This window comes from Rhopalosiphum maidis, chromosome 4 (genome assembly GCF_003676215.2).
Source record: "Rhopalosiphum maidis isolate BTI-1 chromosome 4, ASM367621v3, whole genome shotgun sequence".
Taxonomy (NCBI): Eukaryota; Metazoa; Arthropoda; class Insecta; order Hemiptera; family Aphididae; genus Rhopalosiphum; species Rhopalosiphum maidis.
In genome coordinates this window covers 12708613-12736476 of record NC_040880.1, presented here as the reverse complement: position 1 = coordinate 12736476, position 27864 = coordinate 12708613, and the positions used below count along the sequence as shown (strand labels likewise).

Below are 27864 nucleotides of genomic sequence, written 5' to 3'. Positions count from 1 at the left end.
TATATGTATAGTATGTATATTATGTATGCCTACATATTTCATAATGATAATAATGTTATTATAAAGCTTAGCAACAATAACAACTACCAGTGTAAAAAGCTTAAAAACTACGAAAAAAAAAAATTATATTTATAATAAACATATAACGAAAGATCTACATTATTATATAAACCGTATTTATAAATATTTAAAAATATCCATGTATAAATCTTTGTGTATTTATATTTTATGTATAATTTGCACTTAACTAGTGCTTAGCCACTGAGCGTTGTCGTCGTTTAAAAAGCTTCTACTTATAAAGTGTTCTAGATTAAATCAAATTAATCAAGCAAAAACTGAATTTCAGTCTCTCGAATAACATGTTCCCCACTATATTACGTTGTTTCAACAAAATCATGTATTTAATATAAAATAAAGAAAAAAAAATGTGAAAATGATGGCTTCTCACCCGTGGCTAAAATAAACATTTGAATGATTTAAATGTGTTTCGCACAAACAAATTTCGTCAACAATTGAAAAAAAAATTAATAAATACTTTGGCATGAAATGAAGTGAAATCACAATCATTTTGTTAAAAAAAAACACAAAAAAAAATTGTCAACGGTTTCGCTATATAGCCGTCGACAAAATGTATCAATGCCATCACTAGTCCGACCTCATTATTTCGGCGAAAATAAAAAAATATTGTAAGAACGAATAAAACATATTATTCTTGGCCCTCGCTTATATTGTCATTGTAGGAACGCGTTCCATAAAGTAAGAACAATTAAGAGCCTTTTTTTTTAAAGTGTAATCTTGTAATACTGATATGTGGGCGGAATCGAGGGGCAAGATATATTATAATATTATATGTGTATACGTACATATATATATATTATATAATACAAGGATATTTGGTTCTTTTGGGCGACTAGAGGAACTAACGACAATTCATGCAAGATTAATGTATTACACGTATAAATAGAAGTAATAATAGAAGTTAATGACTAGATTTTTTTTTTTTTAAATGTATGTTTTCAAACAGCGTAGATCAATTTAGCCAATTGTTTATGCGTGGGTGGTTCATTCGTTTAGTCTTTATTTGGGAGACGGTAGGTTTTCGTTAACAGATATGGATAGTCGCCGAATGTTTGGTCGATCGTAGTCTTCCATACTCATACCGCGTGACAAACTGCGCCTCGGACGCTCGCCATCCGATGAACTGCCTGAGAATGTGCGCTGTCTCTCGATACCTGGCAGCGTGACTGATGTAAGTAGGCCTTGTCCCTTGCAGAACAACAGGATGCTTTGTGCCATTTTTGCCGGCTACAGAAAATTAAATTAATCATATTATGATGATATTAAATGTGCTGGATAAATGATTGGTGATCATAAAATTCTGTTATATTATTATGATATGAATTATGCAACTAGTTATGTTAATTATTATGAATTCGATTTATTACTATATTAATTTGGAAATTTTTTATTTATTGAAATTTATTTTCAGATAATTTTTACAGTAAATTCTGAAAACGCACATGGATATTAAGAGGACGTCATATGTGTATATGTTGTGTTAGGTCTCTGTCCTACAATTGTATAATATAGTAAATTTGATAAATTTTAATAATAGAGTGAATCCTATCATAGAACGCAAAGGCGAGAATCTGCGATTTTTCTAGGGATTTTTTTTTTTTTAAAAATTTTAAGTAATTTATTATTATATAAAATATTACAAATAAAAAATTTTCATAACTCGCTTTAAAATTAAAATACCATAAATCACATATCATGTTCTTACCTTTAAGTTTGATAACAGTTCAAAATACTCTATTATTAAAGATAATTACACCATGTTGGAACTGTAGAACATAAAACAATGTGCTATATAATATATTGTACGTTTGTATAAGACAGAGGCAACATAAACGGGTATCGTGTGACGTTCTCTTAATATATAAATGCGCTATTTTTACTTTTTAGATTTCGGAATGATAATATTATTAATTAATTTTAAAGCTATCTTACTGCTTCTGCTAAAACATCTCCAGCCCTTTCAATTTTTAATAACGTAGCCTTGTGCTTGTTCAAATCACGATGTAACTTCTCGACAACATTAGCGTAAGAGCCCAAAACTCCGGTTACCAATAATATGTCTTGTTTGTAGTCTTTAAGCATAAGATCTTTACGGCTATAATATTTTTTAAAACAGCATAATTAAATCATTGTTTTTATTGATAATTGATATATTAACAAATTGTATACAATTTTATCATACGTACTTGAGAAATGCGTTTACGTATTGTTTGAGATTTTTTGAGTTTATAGTGCCTTGAAGACGTTTTACAAACTCATTAATGACCAATTCTTTGTCCGGGTTTGTTTCATTCATAAGTTGCTACAAGTAAAGCGAAAATTGTGTAAAAAATTGGAAGATAATGATATAGGTTGATTATTAACTCACATGTCCAAATTTGTGGAAAATTAAATAATCCATCGCTGATTGACTCACAGTTGATTTTCCTTTCCAGTTTACGAACTAAAATATTATCATATAGTATGTTTATAAATTATAAATATTAAATATATTAAAACTGCGTATCACTGAGATATAAATACATTATACTAAAGTTCACACTCACTTTTGATTTAAAATTTTCCTTCACCGATGTAGCTGATCCAGTACAATTTATGAGTATCAACCCCAAAACTCGTGAAGGATGTGCCAAACCAAACCTAGCTACTGCATTGGCACCAGCCCCTTCTCCTAATCCAATAACATAACGAATGTGCAAAGTATCCAAAACAGCCACTAAATCTTCTCCTAGCACTTGCAATGAGGGAAACTGAAAACTTTAAATAAAAAAAGTAGGAATAAAAGCTAGGTATAAAAAAATGTCTTTTTAAAAATCTTAAATACAAGTTACAACTTATGAATTGACATAGGACTAAGATTTCTATCGTGATACTTACGAGTCAGGTAGAGTATCTGCGTTATCTTCATGGCCAGGCACGTCAATATGGATAAATATTGATCGATCTTTAATTTCACTCATGCATGGCTGATTGACGAAATTCTCAAACGATATGTCTATATTAAAACATTAATTATAAACATTTATAAATATTTTATTGAATTAATTGATACTTAAAAATTTAAATTAAATATGAATTAATAAAGTTCAATTATTTATACAAAATCCATATTGCATGTCCAAGCATTAATGAGTCAAATAATTGTTATGAAATTGAATTAGACTTACGATTGCATCCCAGGTCATGAACAGTGAGAAATATTGCTCTCTTGTCCTGCTGGGTAAGATCTCCCTAAATAAAATTAATACTATCATTAGTTAAAAATATTCCAAATTAGAAATAGTGGTAATTTTTTAATTTTATAAAATTAAATTAGAACAAATCTTAGTATATTACCTACATTTTAAATAGCGTTTGATTTAATTAAGATAATCATTATTTTTAAATATTCCATAAATTCCACGTTTGATACATATATTTAATACATACATTTAACACGTACATATTATACGTTTATACATAGCTCAATAAAAAAGAATAATTATTTATTCATTATACATTATATATCTCCATTTATTTTATCACGATAAAAATTATACAGTGTTTATTACAGTTTTTGATTTTTAATTTTATATCTAACATCATATTTACATTTTATCTAAAGTAAGTAAATAATGAATTTTAATATTGTTTTAAACATTTCAAATTTAAATATGTTAGATGTATTTTAAATTTATAATTACTATGTAAAAATAAATATGCATGTTTCATTTATATTGTATACATATGTCAATTGGTTTTTAAAAAACACATTTTGATTTAAAAGCAACTTTTGAAATAGCGAGTGTTTAAGTAAATTTAATGTATCATAGAATAAAGATAAATAATATTTAGTTAATTTAAAGTAAGAAAGTTGCTAATACAGTAAAATAAAATAGTTAGGTATGTGTACTATAGGTTAACAATACTAGTAATATTTATTTGTTGATAATGTTATCTATAGATACAACATTTCTAACTTATTTATTAAAATGTAGGTATGTATCATTATTATTAATATTTTAAATAATATATTAAATTGTATTTATTTTTATATTTTTAATAATTTTTTTTCAATATATTATATTGATGTAAATAATTTATTTTATAGAATTTAAATGTATTTATGTTAAATGGTAATATTATATATTTGAATAATATAAACATATTATATTCTTATAATATTTAATTCAACGAATATATATTGCGATTGACATCGCGTGACTTAAAAATTATATTGAAGAGGGTTATCATAATATATTTTATTTCTACTCGTCATTATCTCTTTCAACATATATAAAACAAAACATTTGAATACGAGAACAATGAATAGATACTTCAACTTTTAAATTATGAAAACGTTTAGTATACAAAATTTTTCTATTTCGTTTTCAGATAATTTTAGTAATTTTAGTAATTTTACTAATCACTGAATCTAAGTTATTATTTTATACAAGCAAACTATTATATTTTTTGAATTTTTTTCTAAAAAATATGTGTAAGTTGATTGTTAAAATTAATTTAATATAAATGTATAAGCTTATTAAAAATAATATTTCTAAGTGTTTTATAAATTTATTTATTTTAGCTTATTAGTTAAAAAAAAAGATCAATTAGCTTAATTAAAAAGAATTGTCTACTATTTTATGATAGGTGTCTGTTTAAATTAAAACAGAAAATATAAATTATTATTATATTAAAATTATTGATCATTACCTGGACGTGAACGTAGACATTTCCACTTCTCTCTGTCTTGACGAGGAATTTCTTAAAGAGATAAAACAATATGTTAATTAATATGAATATTTTTCAGTATTAAAAAATATTTTGTGAAAATAAAATAGAATGTTTATATAAAGGAAGTTTAATCTTTCTATGCTATATTTATTAATATTAAATGTTACAGTCACTATAAAACATTAATTAAATTTTAAAAATATTCTTTATGTTTGAAAACAATAAAAATTAAAAATAATTAAATAAAATAAGTCACTACTCATATAAAAGTACATATTATTTATTAGTTATTAATATACTCGAATAAAAGAATTATGAAAAACTAACTTTACATAATATACAATAATATATACATTAGTAAATGACATTATTTGCAATACTTATAAGTAAATATTATTATTATGTTTCATATTTTATCATAGTAAAGATTCCTTTAAAAAACCTAGAGCATACTTAGATTGTATAAGTATTTATTTAAGGTATTTGATTGTAATTGCATATCTGAATTCAAATCTATATCTACATTTTATTTTACATAATTAACGTTTTACATGCCTAATCTTTTTTATATTTATTTAGTTATGTCAATAACAGTATACAATTTAAATATACTGAAATAATGCTGCATTAATGATTTATAAGTGAATAAGTCATTATAATATAAGGTATTAATACTGATTAACTTAGTAATGCACATTATTTCAATTAATTCACTATAGTTCTTTTTATTATACTTATATATTCAGTATAGAATAATATTATTATTTATAGGTATCTTTAGAAATTTTCATCAATATGTATGATATTTATTTAACTAATGAAAACTGTAGCATACATCTGTATGCTACAACTGTATCGTACATATTTCAATTAACTTAAATTAACGATACAAACAAGTAAGAAAAAATATGCAATAATTGCATAATATAATACTATCTAGGTTTTTTTTTGTTCTTGATAAAAACTTCATCCTGATGGCATGTATCTAAAATAATGTATAGGGACTTTCTAAGTTTTTGATTTATATATTACATTAATAATTAATATATTATAATATTAATATGTAATTAATAAGTCTAAAAATATAACCTGATATAATTGAATTATATTATATTACTTAATTCAATTCAATATAATTAATAATAAAAAAAAAAATGTTTATGTTATGTAGCTTACGGTATTAATATATCATACTTTAGAAAAATTAATGATAATTACTTCTTATTGTTTGAAACATAATAAAATTGATAAAATTGTAGGTCAGATACAGCACACAAATTGTGAAATTTTTCAAAAGTAAAAAGTTTTTACATTTTTAGTAAAAATAATTTAAATTAAATGCTGTAGATATTAAGTTGAATAATCATTTTATTATGACTGATATTTAAAAAAAAAATTCAAATTTTAAAAAATATATATTTACAAGTGAGTTCATTATTATTTATAAAAAAAATCATTTTAATTAATTAAAAAGAGTTGTAATAATATTAATATTGTGTTCCTTGGTATTTACTATTTATAATAATTCCTAACACCGACGAAAAATAAATGCTATAAATATATTATTGGATCAAAAAAAATACTGTTTCGATGATTACACATTTATCGCCTTTTTTTATTAATTATTATTTGTATATTCATTTTGTTTAAAGAAGTTAAAAGTAATAATAATATATGAAAAGCGAAATACCCTACACGGTGTAATAAATAACACATCATAGCGTTATAGCGACACGACACGAAAATCAACACATTGATAACTGAATTACTGAAATGAAACTATGTACCATATTATATCCTTAACTATCCTTAAACTATGACGATATCCTTTTTACCTTTACGTTACGTTATATTATTTATAGAAAAGGTTTTAGGTTTTTTATTGATCTGTATGGTTGTATCGATATTCATGTGAACATATTATAAAATAATGTGATGATTACTAAACCTATAGTGTTTTCAATTTCATTTGTTTTAATTAATATTAAAAAAAATTGGATCGATTTTTAGGCATTTATATCGCTTTACTTTATTTCCATTACTAGCCAGCATAGTATTGTATTGTATTATTCTTAAACATTTTAAAGCGGTTAAAAAAATTTTAAATGTTATTTTGTATAAGTAATACAGTTTTAATTTTTTTAACATTTTTTTCTTTTAATTTAAACGCTGAATGACCGTGGTTAAAATGTTATAAAGTAATTGGAATATCATAAAGTATAATAGTTAACTCGATTAATATTTTATAATATATTAATATCAAAACCCACACATTTTTATAGACGTATGTAGTTAATATAATATATTAAATTATATCATAATAATAAACTGTGATTTTTATACCTTTTTCGAATTACAAATTTCAAATTTTCGAAATTGTATGGGAAGCATAAAAATTATTGAAATGATTTTGAAAATTATGTATCATAAAATTTATTTAACTATATAAATACAATTCTTATTATGGTAAGGCTAAATTTAATAACTATTAGACGGAAGGTCAATTCAATTCTTTGAAAATTTGAAAAAAAATTTTGTAAAAGTTTTAAATGTTATCTTTTAATATTCAATCAACATGTATGCAAATTTTGAGTACTCCTTGTATTTACAAATAAAATAACCACAAAATAAGTAAAAGTATGGGATGTAAAACTAAAATATTCTAGTTTTAAATAGAATTTATAAGGTACCTTTATGGAAGATATTAGATACTTATTTATATTTTAATGTACCTAAAGCTAGAGGGAAGGTAAATAGAAGAAGTATAAAAAATATTTTATATCAATAATTGTGATATGTAAAATACATTTCATTCAAACTATAAATGATTTTAGAAAATGATTTGAAGGTATAAACTATTATTATTTTTGAAACAATATTAGCATGATAGATGATACTTTCTGTTTGAAAATTAAATATTGATTAGTAAAAAAAATTGCTACGATTTGATAAAATTTATTAAATATTTTATTTAGTCTAAAAAATTCAAAAATATATACGAACATTTTTTTCAAAATATTAAGTATCTTATTTAATAACAAATTTTGAATTACAATGAAATATGATCAAAATATCTGTATTGTAGTCTGTAGATGATGCAGTTTTTTTAACTACTAGAAAATTAATATTTTTCTAACACTTCGCTAAACCAAAATAAAGATTACTGTAATAGTCTTATTACTTTACTCAATATAGAAAAAAAAAATAATAATTTATACGAGTACACATTTTAAAATAAACTAAAATGAAATTTACTATTATTACATCATTCTAAAAATAATAGTTATAAATATTGTATTAAACACAAAAGAGCGTATTTTAAATTAAAGTTTACATAATGTGAAATTATAAAGTTGAATAAAAAATACAATGTATAACATATTTTGTTATAAATATTATAATTGGATTTTGGGGCTCCTACAACCTACATTAATCATAAGAGCTTATTAATACATCCCGATATTTAATATGTTATAAAATAGTCAGGAATATTATAGGAAAATAGGCAGAATTTAAAGTTGAGATATTAAGTCATAGTTAATGTATTAAAAACGACAATATTTTAATAATCACAATAAATCTTGAATATTTTTAAAAATTGTTGAAAATGATAATTTTTGGCTCGCTAAATGTTTAAAAAATTTATAATATGATAATTTATAATATTATGAATTATTAAATAAAATATTATATTATATTATAATAATTTATAAATTATATTTTATAACAATGTAGGTGCGTGTATACGCTAAGTATGTATTGTTAACAACGATGCCCCTAAATTGCCTATAGTTTGCGCCGTTCAACAGAGTTTTGTCTCTGTAACGGAGCAGGTCTCGTGACAATGTCAAATGTATAGTAACTACTAACTAATATTATACATATGTTTACGTGGTTAATTTATTATATTTTTATAATTATATATTATGATGAAATTTCGCACAATATTACAATTGATAGGTATACCATTCATACAACAACACAACAGAAACGTGTTATATAGAATAATAATTATTATCATACGTACAACATAATATATATAATATAGTATAACATAATATACGTATACCATCTGGAAGACGGAAAATATTTATAAACGTATACAAACACACACACATACATACATATATATATTGTATACGTGTGCGCGTTTCCCGCCATCGCATTCTTCTGGACAAATAATCAATACCCCGAATGTGCGCCTTAGCAATAACGACCCCCGGGGACCGCCCGCCCAAACACTACCACCTCCCTCTAGATACGCCTACACTAGGTTCCACGCCGATCCCTTCCGCACACTCACCATATCATCCCGAGAGTAATACCATTCATCAACACGTTCGGCTACTTTATTATTATTATTATTTTTTTCCTTTCATTAACTTTTATTATCGTAAAAAAGAAACCGTTGTCGAAGCATATCACGCAGAAACGTATAATATCTCGTTGATTGTAGACGTCATACTGTTCGCACGATCATCGTAGTAATAATTTATGTTGAATAAATAATTTCTGGCGACCGTTTTTCTGATAATGTTCCATAATAATAAATGTACCTATACCTGTCACGCGACGAATATTATAGCTATACAGGGAATAGGGAAATAGCTGCACCGGATAAACATACATTTTTAATAAGAGCGTTTTAATTGTTAATACGAAACACGATACAATGTTTTATAGTGTCGTTGCCGAGATAAAGGGCACTTTGTTGCGGTAAGGGTGGCGGGGGTCGTCCGGATAGAGGAGGACTCTGTATAATATTCGTCCATATGCTGCGCGGTACAAACACCTGCAGAAAAACGGCGCGGGCATCGTAGTAATGTCATAGAAAACAACAATAACAACAATAATAACAATGGCAATCGACAACGGTCGTCGAACGGGTATATCATACTCGTACACATCCCACCACTAATTGCAATATTATTACCATAGGCTATGACGTATCATCACTTACTTGTGAGTCGCTCATGTTAAGTCGACGTTAGTATTGCGTGAGCGATTGCCAAGTCGGTAAAAATCCGTGTTTACGTATTTTACGCAAACGGTGCCCACGGCGAAATGGCTCGGCACGATCGTTGGGTTTTCCGGTCGTTTTGTTTTGATATTTTTTTTTCCCGATGACGGCGGCGGTAGTAGTAGCGACGGCGACGGCAGACGTTCGGATGACGGGTGCGTTACTGTGTTAATGCTGCTGAAGGGGTAGGTGGTGTACGCGAGCACGGACGGAGATACACGACAATTCGAACGTGGCGTACAGTATTGCCAACACACCGTCGACTGTTTTATGTAATACGCGAGTTTTCGGGGGCTGGCGCGGGGGTGTCGTAGGACGAGTCGGCCACCCCGTATAACATACGAACCCGACCCGCGGGGCGCCGCCGGAATTCAACAAACGTCGTACGATATTATGTTATTATATACTATATTATGTTGTTATTGTACGAAACTTAACGTGTGTGGCATACAACGTACGTATAGTTTACAAAACGTCGCGTCAGTGGCGTACCCGCAGGAGAGGGGTGTTTTAGGTGCTAAAACACCTTCCCTCAATAAGGCCGTATTTATGCAAAAATATAATATGTAAATTGAATCATACAACTATATGATTCGTATTTCTACAAAATATGTTATTATATTATGGGTTCTATTTCATACTTGATATTATTAATGAGGAAAATTGAGGACTACAATAGATTGTCTAAAGTCCCCTCGTATTATGTATAATATATTTAAATATAAAATTAAAACAGCACTTTAAAAAAAAAATCCTGGCTACGCGCCTACATCGCGTAATACGTAATATATACTGAGTACATTGTACTTAATTACTTAAGTATCTATATAGTCTATAAAAGTAGCTGTTTTGTTTCACAAAACTCATAATTTATATCTATAGGAATATATGGGTTTATTTCAATGTGCGATTAAAATAATTATCAACGTGGGTATATTATTTTAGTCGTTGCGTGGTAGATCACGAAGTAAATAACATTAGGACCTGGTGTATATATATCATTACGAGTATATACAATATATTATTTTAATAATATGTACTTGTATTTGTGCCATTGAGTTGTATTTATGTACGGGGAGGGTTTTAGACTTTCCCATGGAACATTTTAATCCATTTCACAAGATTTTATGTATATATTTTTTAAATTAAAATTAATTATTATTATTTATTAGTTTTATACTACATCTTTTAAAGGTTTTCTTATTGTATGTTTATTTTTATTTTCAAGATTCTATACAATTTTTTTTTAACTAAATAATTGTATATAAATAACTAAGACAAGGGGTGGAAAATCTTAGCCGAGCATTTGCTATTTAAGAATTTTAATATCATTTTTATTTATTTAATATTTGTAAATACGCCTCTGTGTATGTGTATGTATATTCATTTTATCTAAGTACATTATATACTGTAATACGTGCTATTTTCCATTAAGAAACTGATACCTATCGATACTCAATGCACTATAAAGATCTTTGAAGTTTAAAATGATATATGTCAGCTGTTCTGAATATAATAATAGTAGCAATAACGGCAATTCGATACCATGTAAATGGCCACAGGTTATGTAAAATATAAAATATAATGAGAAGTAAAAAAAAAAGTATTCGACTTTCATACGTGACCCATTAACGTCAACATATAAATTATATACAAAATATAATATAATATATAGAGCCATTATAATTCTGTGCGTTGCAAATTTCTTATGACAATAAGTATACAATTATCCGTTTCCTTGGAGATACTTTGCCATTACGGAGCGTGAATTTGCCAATCAAATAAACCTACATATATTATAATATATATATATATAGATACGCACGGCCATGAATTATAGACATTTTTAATGTAATTGTATGTTTAAGTGCAATAGTCGAACAACAGCTTTTTTTTATACTCGAACAATCATTTTTATTGCACCTGTATATGCGATTGAATTAAATTTAATATATTATTTGCACACGATTACTGGATAAATATATGTCATTCTAAAAATGAACACCCCTATCTATAAATGTAAATGTGTATTATGTAAATTCGTGTAAAGCTCGGTATAATGGATAGTTGAAATATATTGAGTTAAATATTAGTTTATTTTATTTCATAACATATTACAGTCAATAAATATGACTTAAGTGTTATGAGTATATGACAAAAACATTTAATATTTAAATTTTTATAACATTTTTTAATTTTTTCAGAAAATTAATGGTTTTACAAGTTTAATAACATATTAACTAATATTCAAATATTAAAAGAGTAATTAAGATAGATCACAATTATTAGATACGTAGTATGCAATATTAAACATATAAAATTATATTTTTAATGAAATTTGCGAATAAAATATTTAATATTGGAAATGGTGGCTAGTGGCTACTATGGAAAGTTAGTTATAAAAATTAGTTTTATTAATATATGAACATTGTTATTTTTCTGTAAATATTAATTAATTTCATTAACGATTATTGTTTGAAAAGTTTTAAGTTATTATAATTTGATTGTGCTATAACTGAGTATACACTGTATGCAATATGTTATTAATAGTATGTACAATATGTAGAATATTATAGTTTATAATATACAATATTAAGTATTTAGAGATACTATAATAATAATATATATATATAACTGAAATTACTGAAGTAGGTACCTACAAAAATACCATCGATGAATTAAATATTCGAGTAAAACTATATAATAGCTTTACTCAAAACACTTTATATATCTATGTCCTTTGATAAATTAGTAAATTGTAAAATGTATACCTCATAATATTCATTAAATTTCATCAATTTATCTTTAGTATTTAAATATAACAAGTACTAAATGCCCATGGTAATTCTGGTCATTATGAAATTATTAAAACTTACAAAATTATCAATTACGTAGTGTGTCATTTGTACATAATACCACGTAGTTAAAAAAATATAAAAAGAATTCAATAGAAAATCATTAAAAAAATCGTCTAAAGAATTGTTTTGTAAATATTATATAGTGTAGTTTTAGTACCTGTTATAATTTAAAATTGACCTTAACGTCGATTCTTTAATAATAAAAACAATCATTGACTAGAAAATGAAAATACTAAATAAAACTTTGCCTCAATCAATGCAAAACGAATCTTATTTAGAACATTTTAAAGTAAAGAATATAAACTGTGAATAATTAATTTGGCAGTTTACCATAGATCCCAGAAATAAATATTGTTTTTAATTATTTTATTTATAGACAAAAGATCACAACATGTTTCTTTCTTTTACTACACTGTTGGTTACAACTATTAAGTAATATGAGTTCAGATGAAATTCTAAGAATATTATCTGAATTCCGACTAACAATCATATCATATTATCGATTTACCCTTAAACCAAGTAGGTTTCCGTCTATAGTCGCAATAAAACTCAGAAACTGCTTCCACGGTGATATTTCTAATGTAGGTACTGTGTGCTGTGCTTTTTAACTGTATTATATAAAAAATATTTACACAATTGTGTTTGGTTATAGCTTGTAGCTAAGACGCTTTAAATTTAATAAAATACCATTTACAGTTTATTCTGCTCATAAAAAAGATCTCGACTACGGTATAATACGGTTTTATAGCTGGACTGGGTGGCGATGACGGACAATAGCAGAGTATATACAAAACAATGTGTGAATTAGTTTGCATGCCAGCCGTCAAACGTGGATCGTAAATTGTTTAATATATACATAATACACTACACATTCTTGGGAAATTTATGATGAATAAATAAATTGATGTCAGCGTGGATTGAATGTGCGTCAGGTACCGCCGTCGGATATTGACGAATTGCAATGGGTACATGTTATATTAGGTATATAATTGAAATGTTGAATAAACCCGCGAACAAAAATGTCAATAACAAATAAATAATAATATTATATCATTTATGCGGCAGGATAATTGCAATGCCACCCACACACATTGGTTCGGTCTTTCGGTTTCTCCGTCAGCGTACAAATAATTATAACGATAATATTAATAATACGGTGTGCCGTTGCGTAATATAATTTTTAATTTGTTGTTTTCATTTCCTGTCGCATCACTACTGCGGCCGGAACAAATGAATGTTTGCGGAGCGTTCATCGCTCACACGCGCAGCGGTCTACTGCGTGTTCTGTACTTACCTCAGGTTCAGTTATGTACAGAATATTATTATGCATTTATATAGTTTATACTTCTATAGTGATATGTGTCGTTGTTGTATTGCAATTTATTGGGTTAAGGGCGCGGACATGAACTGTTAGTATGATATAGTAGCCGTCGATTACGGTGCGTGTTGTTTTTACTACACCTCGGTAAGTGGTTATTGTTGTTTCATGATTTCGATTTGATTTGTGTGTCGCTTGAGAAACAAAAAAGGTATGTTTACGTACGTTCTTGGCCGTATATCTAAACGTTTAATACATAGACTAACGTATTTAGTCTATTGGTGGTATTTTGTCTCTAGACTCCAGAGATTTCTTAACTTTTTTACTAGACGGCACATGGTATTTTGTTTAATAGATGTTCGAGGCATACACATTAAAACACATATAAAACATATATATTATATAACTTTATGACTGATGTATTTTAAGGTAATGTTTATCTGAACAATATCAATAAACATAAATAATAAAAATTAAAATGTTCAAGTTAATGAAAAATTATATAATTAAATATAATATTTAACACATAATCTAAAATAAATACTGCGTGGAACACCTGAAGAATTTCACGCCGCATAAGTTGGAAATCGCTGTGCATTGAGTAGAACTTTTCAAACATATAAAATTACTGTTCAAAATATGTAAACGGTTAATCGAAGTAAAATAAAAAAAATAAAATCAAGAATATGCAGGTTATATAGTATTTGTTCACGTGGCGATAACGCGTGACGACCGATCACGGGATCACGTTTAAAATTAACAATCATTAATATTATTTTTTTTTAAAAACCATTACTCGGGCTGAGATTTTTTGAGGAGAAGTCACCCGCATTCACCCACCCTTCGGGACCTAAAAGGTCATGAAATTATATTATTATGGTCTGTATGGAATGGACTCGCCCGCAAGGTAGCACGTTGCAGTGGGATTCGCTGTAAATCCGCCGCCGTCGTCCGTACGACTACGGTGTTAAAATGTTCCGCGTTAATTTAAGCTCGCGTGTAGTAAACTGTAAACAACAGACGTCCGGGACATGTGACCGGCGCACGAACGGGCGAGTGGCCTGGAGTCTTATTATAAATGTAATAACATCGGAGCAACAGTATTTTAGGAGTATTTTATACGAATTATAATATTATATATAATAACTATTATAACGACCGCGTCCCGCGATCTCCCGCGGGATGTGTACACCGTCGCCGCATCCGCGCGTATCAAGTTTACGCTATTTCAGCCGATAATACGGAGCGGTCTACGTGACGACCGACACGTCCGTCCGTCGCGCCTTCTGACACCGCCACCCACCACGCACCACCAACCGCAGCCACCGTGCGCGATATACATTATATACAGTGCACGCCACGAACCACGAAACATATAATATAACAATATGGGCGCCAAGTATGCTCACTCCCGTTTTCGTCTTCAATAACGCAGTTATTTAAAAACTGATTTTTGGAATTTCAAATACTCGACTATATTTTCGAATTCTTGACATGTTTGTGTACTACGTGCATAACTATTGTATTTCAAATGACAATCTCCCTTTTATAAACAGTAAATTGTTTGGTGTATAATTATTTTTCTGAAAATGTTGACGTATCAAAATCAAAATCCAAACAAGTAGTTTTTGAGTTATTTAACTTTGTGTAATGAGGTGATAATAGAATTATGATACTTACATCAACATTTTTAAAAAACCACTCACTACATAATTTACACTAAAAGAGGGGATTATGATTTGAAACAAAAACAGAAGTTTGTATCGTCAAAGGACACTCCTTAAGAATTAGTAAGAATGTGAATGATCAGCTTGGTGAATCCCTCTGTATACCGAAGGCAACCAAACGGTTGATCGTCAAACAGTTTCAAAGTGCCATTGCCGATATAACACGATCAGTGTCGGTGCTACGATTTGCGAAACCTGTGAAATTAATAAAAGCGAGGCCCTCGGGTCAGATTCGGTCGAGGAATCGGAACTATAGGGTCCTTAATTCTATAATAATGACATTCTTCCCGGTTTAATAGTTCACTAATCACACTCTATCTTATTCATAGATACCAATTAGAATAGATACAAATATTACTCTTACAATGACTAAAAAAGCGCGAAGCCGAGTAGCTTCCCCACTTCCTGCACATCCCCCTTTGTCATCCACACTGTGCACGCAATACGATATTATTATTATAATATTAATAATATGTGTACATCTGTGGTGCCGGTGGCGGCGGCAGCGGCAGTGGCCGAAATAAACGGCACGTGCGCCGCCGAAACGACGAGAGGAGAGCACGTGCGCACGACGGTCGGCAACACTGAATCGGCGGTGGCGGCCAAACCGTTGCAAAAAGCCCGGGGGTCGACGCGCTTGCCGCCGCAGACAACAACAACAAACGCTGAGCGCCGGCGGCCGTTGTCGTTGACCCAATTACATCGTCGTCGTCGTCGTCGTCGGCGGGCGGCCCTCGCGCTTATTTACCAACGACGCATTATTGCTACCGCCGCCGCCGCTCGACCCCTCTTCATTCTTGCCACTCGCGAGCGTTTCCTATTCACCGCTGCTGGCCACGTTTTGATACTATATATACAGCGCGATTCGCCAGGTGCTCGTGTCCCGGTTGGCAGTAAAACTGGTGAAAACGAGCTGTGGCGGAAAACTCTTCGAGTCCAGCCGTGACTTATTGGCGGACTAGGACGGCTGCTGATATTCTTTTCGATTTCCACGTTTTACCGTGATTTAATCGTAATTATATCGTTCAATATCAAAATATTGATTGTGTCGTTCTTAAATGTTATCGCCTTTTGATTTTCCAAGCTTCATCGTCCTCGTTTCACGTAAAACATGCGTATATAAAGACCAAACTTTAAAATATACGAAGATGTTTTTAATGGTATTCAAGAATTATTCTGTTATATCGACACGACTTTACAAGTAGTTATTATTATTATTTCAATGTGATCCTTTTAAGTTTCAAATTATCAGTCAGATGACTTTTTTTTACGCTTTTAAGTAAATTGAATTGAGTCTTTGTTAGTAAAAAAAAAAAAATGATTATCCTCCCTTAAATGCTATAAAAAAATGCAAGTATTTTAAGAATGTGTACTTAAAAATTCCAAAAATGAGAACTTTAATTAAATGTCTGATTAAAGGATAAAATTGGGGAGTATGCGTGTTTGGTGAATCACTCTGTATAACATCTGCCACTCACCCCTTTTCATTCTTTACGCGCCTTGCGACGTGGTTTTACTACATTTTTTTCCTTTTCAGACGATAGGCGGACGGATGAACAAAAATCAGATACGAAGAAATAGTCGAAATCAGTTTAGCAGACGACGTCGGAAGCGTTGAGATCATAGAGATTTAAATCCAGAAGTATAATTTGTTGGATTCAATAAGGATGTGCGTTTTTGTCCCACGACACTTTTTTTCATAGTACACCACATAAACAAAATAAACAGTGTAAAAAAATAAAAATACATATTGTCATTTCGGGAATAAAGTGCAGATTGGTTTTGGAACCTTTGCATTGATTATAGACTTATTTTTTTATTTTGCATATGAAAAATGTGAAACAACTTAACTCTGACGTACCCACGCGATCAGTAACTTTTGTCGTTGCCAAACTTTTCTTAAAAAATGAATTATAGCATAGTGATAAATTGTAATGTGAATTTTGAACCAATAAATCTTAACTCCGTGTATTATGTTTTTAATTTTAATTTGTACCGGGACCGTAGTTTTGGTCAGGCATACAATTCCTAATTATATAATACTTGAGTAGCTTGTAATTGTTGTTATTTACTTTACCTTTTGCACTGTAGAGCTGTTTCGATTGCGCGTCACAAAATTATTAATTGTAGTAATTACTCTACACAACACGCTCCACACTACAACAATAACACGCACATACACAATTATTTACGCGTTTGTACCTACTAATTAGTAGATACCTAAGTATATAATAGCAATATTTTTATATCATAGTGTCACGTTTTCGCCTTAAATTATAGTGTAGTCATATATATGTATAATTGTGGAAAGAAAGAAACAGTAAGGATAAGACAATATTTGGTCTGCCATTCGTTATTTATATAGTCACTTTATCGACAGACAGTAATTTGTTTATAGAAGATATCTCTTCGTCTGTCTATTCATGAAAATTAAAGATAGACATTTTACGCGTTGTTAAGTGTATAAGTGTATATATTATTGTGTATAAAGATGTGGTATATATCGATATTAAGAGCGTGCGTGGTCTACCACGGGCCATATTGTTTGATCGATTTATGCGAAGTCACGATATCGCAAAAGGTAGTTGTTGCATGTGCCACTGGGTTAGGTATTTAGGTTTCTATAAATGTAACAAATTAACCAACATATTAAGATTAATATTATATTGTATTATGTATATAGTATATACACAATACATATAGATAATTGTATATAAATATTTTATTTTGTTTTGACTAAGAGTGGTATCAAGTGGCTGGAGTGGAAACTGAGAAGAAATACATTTATTTTTATTGAATTATTGTAATCATATCTATATAATATTTTTATTAAATTAAAAAAAATGTGTATAATAAAATCCGAAACCCTGGTGTATAAATTTGATATTCATCTAAAGATGGTGCGTTTCAATTGGTAGTGTTTTTTGGTAAATATTTGTTTTGGGTATTGGCTCAGATTAAAATAATTCCTGATAGTGCATTATAATTACAAATTTTCTTCTTTTATACGCATACATAGGTCAACACAAAATATCACTATGTATTTGGTAGAAACTTGATAATTTAAAAACTAAAAACTTACATTTTATTCTACATTATAATAATAGATAACCTATAAAAAAATGGTAACAAAATTAAACTGCAAGTCATGAGATTACTATTAACGGATTTTTAGTTTATAAATTATAATAATATACTCCTTTAGACTCATTTAGAGATTTACAACAAGTTTTTTATGGTTCCTATTTAACAAGAAACTTAAATGTGGATGTTTTTAAAAATTTTGTAGGCTCGATTGAAGATAGTATAAAATATTGGACGTCGTTTTTGGTGTGATGAAGTATATCATATCATAGTTTGACCTACATAAAGTATGTTATACCTAGAGTGGCTAATTATATATAGTAAATATAATAATTTGAATAAGTAGCGTATAAATGATCGGGTATTCAAGGACTATAAAACAAATATTAAAATATCGTCCGTGTCAATACCTTAGCTGTCATAAAACCATAGTACCCTGATACTCCAAAAATAATAATATATAGAGGTACTCCACGTCAAGGATAAGAGCCTGTATTCGTCTTCGTATGAATTTAAAATACATCGTAGCTAGTAGAGCTAGTACCCACGTCTATTAAATGTATTTAAAAATACATTTGAATGTGTATATTTAGTTACGTATAGCCATATAGTTGCATTGCTCATCAATATCAGTCTATAACAACACAAGCCGTGATTTCTATACAAATATTGTGGACTAAACCATTGTCAAGTCGTCAAATGTATTGTGGGACACCATTTTAATGTACCATGTTATCTAATGGAAAAAAGAGTATACACAAGGCTTTTTAACTATTTATAGAAAGAAATTTTGTCTTTTCAACTAGGGTTTATCTAGTTCTAACTTTTGGTTTTTTTTGTATTGTGTGTAATTAATTAACTAATTGCTTACTTTTTTTAAATAAATGCAAGCGTCCCTGAAATACTTAAATTAAAATTTGTTTGCTTATCAGCGTGATGGACACGTAACAATTATAAAAGTAACAAAATATTTCAATTCAGTGACATGTATTACACGTTTCACTAAAATAATTCATAATTCGAAAAACATACGAATACAAACTTCATGTTTTTAATATCCATATATATATTTGTTGATACAGATAATTTCAAGATTATTGGTTCTAAAAAAACTATTACTGGATATTTGCCGTATACGATAAATATAATATATAGTTGAACGGAATAATCATAAAAGAATTGATAATACAATAATTGCAAAAATATTATTATACGTAAATACAAAAATATAAACTCATCAATAAAGAAAAATGTTTTATGGAATAAACCGGTTAATCGGATCAAAATGATATCAAAAGCAATGTGATCACATTAAGTCCGTTCACTGTGTTATATATTTGTCGTAACATACGTAAAATAAGTAAAATACTGTAAATATAGTTCAACATTACAATATTGATGGTAATTAAAACTATAGGTAAAAATAATATTTATAACGTGTATTAGGTATATTATTATTATAATATAATATATAACCATATTAGACTAAAATGTATCAATAACAAGTTTTTATTGAAGAAGTAGAAATAAATGCTTAGGTTTACACCTTTAAGTCCTATTATACTTATATGCAATAATACACTAAAGTATGCTTTGAAATAAACCAATATTTGAAATTAAAAAAAATTATATTTTGAAAAAGTTAATTAACTTTCTTCGTTATCTACATTGTACACACCAAAGCATGTAATGAAAATTGGTGCACACGGTAATATTTTGACAAACTATGACGGACAATGAAAGTTTATTTTTTACACACAATGCTAGTATATTCGAATGGCATAATTAAAAAATTTGCAAAATATGTTTTTAATTTGTTTAATAATATACTAAAGTGTACATTTATAATATACAGTACTGACAAAAGATAAAATGGGAAAAATAAAATTTTAAATATTAGTTGCTAAGTGTTAAGAAACATATCATGTATAACTCACATAGCTCTGCGACTTCTTTAGATAAATATGTATTTACTAAAAGTCCTTAAGTATAAACATTACGCATTTAATGCGTAAAAGTTTTCAGGAATATTATCCCTTTAAGTACTCTATATCAAAAATTTAAAATTATAATCATGTTTTGAAAACCAAAAGTAGGTTTTCAATATTTTTTAAATGTGTATAGCAAATAAAATTTAAAAATATTTCCCAAAATAAAAAAAGTTGTTGGTTAAAACATACTTTATGTCATAGGGATTCGTATTAATATAATAATAATTTTTTTTTCATTATTCAATAAAACTGGTTTCTCACTATAAATGTGTGTTACCTACATACTCTTATATATTTGGTCGTATAACATAATTTTTATAACTTTTTCAGTTTTTCTATAGTAAATATAAATTTAGTTAATTGTAATTTATAAGTACTATTTATTATTTACTAACGATAAATAATATCGGACTACCTACATAATGTGTTGGATAGTAGACGCTAAGAAACGTCTGAATCATAGCGGTTCTATTATTATACTAACCACTTTCAAGAAAGTGGTTTAAGGTTATTTGAAGAACAAAAATGCAATGAATATCATCAACAGTAATAAACATTTACATTTTTAATTATATAATTAGAATTTGAAAAACAACTAAACTTATAGTATTATAACCTGGCTGGTAAAAAATATTACAACTTTGTATATCTGCAGATACTAATAATGAGTGAAATTTAATTAATAAACTAAGGAAAAAATACATTACAATTTAAAATGAAAGTAAAAATAACCTATAGCCCCTATAGGGCTATATCCTATAGGTTAGTAAGGTGATATTGGTTTAGGTGATACTTAAATCCATGTTCATTTGGTAAATTAATTACAATAGGTGGCTTAAAAAACATATAACATTATAAAATCAATACATTATTGTCTCTACACTCAGAATCTAAAATATATCTATAATATTACCAAGAAGATTCTTGGGTAAACAGTTAATAATGTTTTATTTAAATACATATATTATTATTTACGTTAAAATATATATAGGTACTGTCGGTACTGAATTTCAATAGTATAATATGCAGATGATTGAACATTTTTTTCTAATTAGGTGTATAAATTATTATCTCTTTCCAAAGGTTTATAACTATTTTATTTAAATAATTATTTATATCATAAATAACCATTTCAATATTTTAAAGCTAAAGAACATTATTTTTTGCATACCTAAATTAAAAGTGTTAAATATGTATTTTGTTACAACTGCCAGTTGTTAAGTTTTTTAAATGAAAAATTCTGGAATTAGTGATGTTATAAAATATAAATATAATCATTTTTATCTATAGTTAGAATATAAATATACATAATACATCTTGTCCTTATTTATTATTCGTTTCAAACCTGCAATGTTTAATTAAAACCATTATATTTTGTTTACAACAGTATTGATATTTATATTTTTTGTACTTGCTTCAGTAATAAATTAAAATAAAATGATTTTTACTTGATATAAAGCTACTTTTTAAATATTTTAATTGTATTAATACTATTGTCAATAGTATAATTAGTGTAATAGTGCTTGCACAGTAATTATTTTTTTTTAAATGTTTATATTAACTTATATACAAATAATTAATCATTAACGTCATACAAATACTTTAGGCACCTATCTACACCCTGTATAAGTTAAAATTTAATAACATCTTAAATAAATACTGTAAAACAATAAAAAAATATTTTAGCACAAAAATACCCGTTTTTCCTAATTATAAAAAAAGTACTGGGTATTTTATTTTTAACTCTCTGAAGTACAAATTAGATTGAATTTTCTTTCTTAAACTACCCTCAAAGTTGAAAATCGAAACGTTTTATCGGCATTCGACAATTTATCGTGTACTCAAACTCATATAAAAAAAACACATCATTATAAAATCAATACATTCATCGTTCCATTCAGAATCTAAAAAAAAAATTAATTAATTTACCGAGATTAAATTGATAACATACCTACATTGTAACTATATATTTTATTTCTTAATATTCATTATTCATAGTAATGAACAATGAATAATGGTTATAATAAAGTTTTATCTATTATAAAACCTTTCATTCCGGATTCACTAAGACGTTTAAATTTTTTAATTATTAATATATATTACAATAATTGGGCCTGTTCTCACTTCACATAAATATGTTATTCTAAAAACTGTATTTTATCTAAATTATATATATTTATTACAACATTAATCACTGTGAACGAAAAACCATGATGCACAAATTTAATTAATTTAGTTTTAAGAACATTAAAAATCAATTTGCAAATTGTTGAGATTTAGAATTTTTGAGGAGTTTATATGATATCATTAAATGTATGTGAAACCTTGTATTACATTTAAAAGATTTTTGACCGATCAAAAAAAATTTATATAGTATTATAGTTGGTCGTAAATATTATTCATAATATTATTAAAACCGTAGGTAGTTATTGCTTGCAATGTTTTATAGGATTTATTAAGAGTTTTTGTATTACGTATATGATAATAATTAAATTAGATTATAATATATCTCTGTGTATTTTTTCATCGTATGATAAATAAATACGTGTGTTTAAAAATCATACAAAATGTTCAAATACATCAATTTTAAAACTATCATTAATTATATCGTTAGCAATTGTCGTTATTATTTATAATAATTAAATGTCTTATCATTCTCAAAAATTTTATTTAAAGATTATTTATTAGAGAAAATATAAATTACAATTGTTTGCTAAGTTATCAAATTAAAATATTGTTTATGTGTAAAAATAGTAAAAATTAATCATATAATCTTTGTTAAATTTTTTTTTTTTATACTTGATAAATGTTGTTTAAACTAATTATCTTTTCTATCTTTTAATTATATCATTAAACGATAAAGTGTTTATAAACAAGTGTACTCTTAAGTTCCTAAATTATGAAACAAGCATTATGGAAATTCGGAAAATTGCCATTTTGAAACTATTTCTAATAGTTTTCAAGAATATTTCGTAAATATTTGAATAAACAAGAAAATGTAGGTAAAATATTTTAAACAAAATTTACATAGTAAGTATACATAATTATTCAAAGAATATTAATTTTATATTCTCATACACATTAAATACTAATCTTTATTCTTTAAGTATTTTAAAGGCAGTACAATATATTTTTATTTTATTTTGGACAATGGAGCCTAAATGTATAATTAGAGCATTTTTTTTTCATTATTATTTTATAGAATTTAAAAGAATGAATTGGTAAGTTTAAAATTTCAATACTAGATTCATAATTTTACATAGAAGTCAGTTTAAAAAAAATAATATTAGTGGATTTTTTAGTATTATAAACTTTCAAAGTTTTAATTATGATAAACGTTTTTAGCTCCATGATAATATTATTAGAATTCTTTTAATAGATTTTGTAGGTTTGATGGCTTGAAAATTAACACTTGACATTTAAATAAAGGATTAATCAATTTATGTTTTAAACGTGTACCTAAGTTTTTTTTACGAGCACTTATAAAATCTAATTTATGTCTTTTAAACAGTATACTCATAGTTAAGTCTTAACCATGTTCTATATACTGTTGAGGTACTAGTATACTACTCATATAGTTGTATACATTTAAATTTATATTTAAAATATTAGGATTCATGCTATAGTTAAATATTTTATGTCATATAGGTACTTGATTTAACGGCAAATACAAATAAATAAAAATACAGTAATATAAGATAAAAATTAGAACAAATTATAATATATATCTATAATTAATTTAAAATAATAATTAGAATAAATAATATTTATTTAATAAATATATATTGAACTATATACATTTTAATTTAAAATATATTCGTATTCTAAACGATTAAGTGAATACATTGCATTTAATATATCTAATAAAGCGATACAATTTCTCATATAACAATAGATGTTTAGTATAATAGTATATAGTATACTATATTTCAGTTGAACAAAAGCCAAATCAAAATTTTTTATTGACACCAATCCACTATTCAAAACGTATGTAAACACCTCAACAGTTCACCTCCCATAGGACTCAGTTCAGTCATTATAAATATTTTTAGAGGATTTCACAAAAATCATCAGTCCACTAATGATTATATTATCCCATATCTTTATTGAATAGGTTGGTATAAAACTACTAGTTTTAAAATAACTTAGTGTAATAATGAATACATTTGAATCATTAATTTATTTCACATCATATAATGTTTTTTCTTATTCCTCTTATTTAATTTATAAGATTACCTGCTATTATTATATAAATTAAATTGTTGTGCTTATTGCTAAAAGATATATTTTAAATAAGAACACTTTAAAAAAAGTAAAGAAAATCAATTATAAATACTAAACATGAAAATTCCAAAATAGTAGTTAATGAAATGTATTCTTCAGAGTCCATTGATCTATCTTAAAAGCTCACATATAAATATAGACATATGTTAATATATATATCTATATATAATATATATTAATTATAGTATTAATATCTCATTCATCTGTAGTTCACTTTTTAATATTAATGCAAAAATATAAATATCAGTACATAGCAGGCGCGTATCCAAAATCTTGCTATAGAAAGAAAATAAATAATAATGATAAAGAGAGTGGTGATAAAAATAATGAATTTCATCATAAATAATTAATATCATAAAGCACAAATCGGACAGTTTTCGTAGCATGTTCTAATATAATGTTTCAAAGAGTTAAAATTTGTTTCATAAAATATAGGACACAATGCCGTATTGCCGTACATGCTATACTTTGATTTTCAGTTGATGTACCTATATATAACTATACAACATTTTAAAGGTATTAAAACAAAATATAAATTATGGATACAATACACATTTATTGGAGTTTCGCTTACCTTGGCACAAAATAGTGACGTATTACGTATTATTTTAAATCATAGAACAATTAATACTACTATAACTATTTTTATTTTTTTTTTAAATTTTTTAAACTAAATAATTAATTTTTTTATTATTTAATTATTTCCACAAACAAATCACTAGTTTATTACAACAATTTTCAATTATATTGAATTTAAAATAAAACTTAAAATGCTTAAATCATCAAAAGATTAAAATTGCAAAGTTAGATATTTAAGTTTTTTAAATTTTTAATGTAGGCATTTAGTTAAAAATTAATCTTGTATTAAAATGTCATGTTTTAATACCCAAAAATATAAATTCTATAAAAAATAAATCTAAAAACTAAAAATATAACATCTATAAATTCACTGTAATTAAAATGTTAAACCTTCATAAAAATATAAATTTGTTTATTAAAACGTTTAAGATGTTAAATTATTTTGTTAACATTAACATATATGATTGTAAAAAAAATGTAAATTAAAACAATTTAAAATACAAATTGTATCAAAAAATCACGAATGTTAAAAATGTACAAAATTATGATGACTATGTTAAATTTTTTTAAGAATTTCTTTTGTGTATTATTAAATACATAAGTAATTATTGAAAAATTCAAATCTTTGGGATTTAAATTTACCTATTAACTTTTTAATGTTAGCAAAAATCAGAATTTATTTTGTAGAATGTTTATTGAACAATTCGCTATTGATTATTTAAACAATTCCAAAAATATGTTGAACAGAAATAGAATGTATTTTACATTATGGAATTTCGATGGGAGTAGTGCAGAGCCCTAGGCGCTCTATATAAGTTTACTTGTATTATAATAAGAAACTATTAACTGATATAGTATAACTATTAATTTTGTATACACCTACACTTACGTTATTAAGTATAAAATATTCTGAAAACAATATAGTAGTAATAAACTATATCAATTATCAAATACGTATTAATATATTCCTGCTTGAAAATAACTAGTGAATAACATTCTTTGCATTTCTTACACTGTTAACGTAGTATAATATGCCATTTTAAAATTGAAATTATTTTCCACAATCATTCACCAAAGTTTTTGTAAATATTTTACTAATAAAAAAAAAATTAATATTATAACTAAATAAATTATAATATATCCTTAGAAAAAAAAATTGAACCTACAGAAATGTTTTTTAATTTTTTTAATTTGTATATTTCATTTTATTTGATAATATTCTAAACAACAATATTATGTTTTCGTTATTTTAAAAATACTCATTTTCATGGTGGAAGATTATGTTTTTATACGTTCACGCCGAAATATAAATGTGCTACAATACTATTTTAATGGGCGAAAATATTAGCCACAAGATTAATGGACCAAACAAGGTCGACGTGGCGTAAACTATAAACTGTAAACATAATCGGACCAAATCCTACGAACGATAGATTCAATGTCATAAAACACTAATTTTCAACTGAATATTGTCTAAAATATAACTTCAGTGACATTTATATTATATTGGTTATATTTCAGTTTTAATTGCTTTTTGGGGCATTTACAATGTTTTTCTAGAAACTTGAAGGTAGTTTCTTAAGTATACTTATATTATACTTTACTTCATATAGTGCCATTAAAAATAATTTCAATGCAGTTTTCTTTTTTTACACAAGGTTAGGTACCTATAGATATAAAAATATATTAAATTGTATTCGTATTTCATTTTATTATTGCATATTAATTTATTGTTAAATTTATTCAAACATTTTTGTGCGTAGCAAAAAAAATTATTGAAAAAAATTTCTTATTGATCAAAAGAAAAAAAAACTCTTTATAGCATTAATATAATATCTATACAAAATAAATAATAATAGTAAAAATGTCATACCTTTTTGTTGATGTAGGAACTAATGCTGCCCCTTCTGGCCTCGGACAGCCGGCGATCGTCAAAAGACATCCAAAAAAACTAATTGGAAACCGTTTTTGACGAAAAATATTTAGAATTAATTTAATTTTAATGTAAATACGCTGTATAAACACACAAACCAAACAAATGTGTTTATGTATATCGATATAGTGCGTATACAAATATTACAAACTATACGTATAAACTTATGCGTGTAAATTTAAATATTGGTGAAAAAATTAATTACATTTACTAACACCGTACTTATGATAATACGAAAATAGTTTAGCGAGGGGCGTGCGAATCGTACTGACGCAA

General features: G+C 26.6%; 1 protein-coding gene across 2 annotated transcripts; it reads right to left on the bottom strand.

Annotated features, from left to right (window-relative positions):
• On the bottom strand, window positions 1-27847 carry LOC113547778 (uncharacterized protein ZK1073.1). 2 transcript variants are annotated; one of them, XM_026948268.1, is made up of 9 exons: window positions 27529-27847; window positions 4774-4824; window positions 3246-3309; window positions 2956-3073; window positions 2625-2835; window positions 2447-2521; window positions 2265-2380; window positions 2011-2173; window positions 1-1305 (listed from the first exon to the last, which is right to left on the bottom strand). In XM_026948268.1, the coding sequence occupies exons 1-9, from the start codon at window positions 27595-27597 to the stop codon at window positions 1078-1080; spliced, it is 1095 nt and encodes a 364-aa protein (XP_026804069.1). In that variant the 5' UTR covers window positions 27598-27847; the 3' UTR covers window positions 1-1077. The 2 variants fall into 2 exon arrangements, with proteins under 2 accessions (XP_026804069.1, XP_026804070.1); XM_026948269.1 differs by lacking the exon at window positions 27529-27847 and adding an exon at window positions 9755-9998.
• Between the last annotated feature and the right edge of the window lie 17 nt (window positions 27848-27864).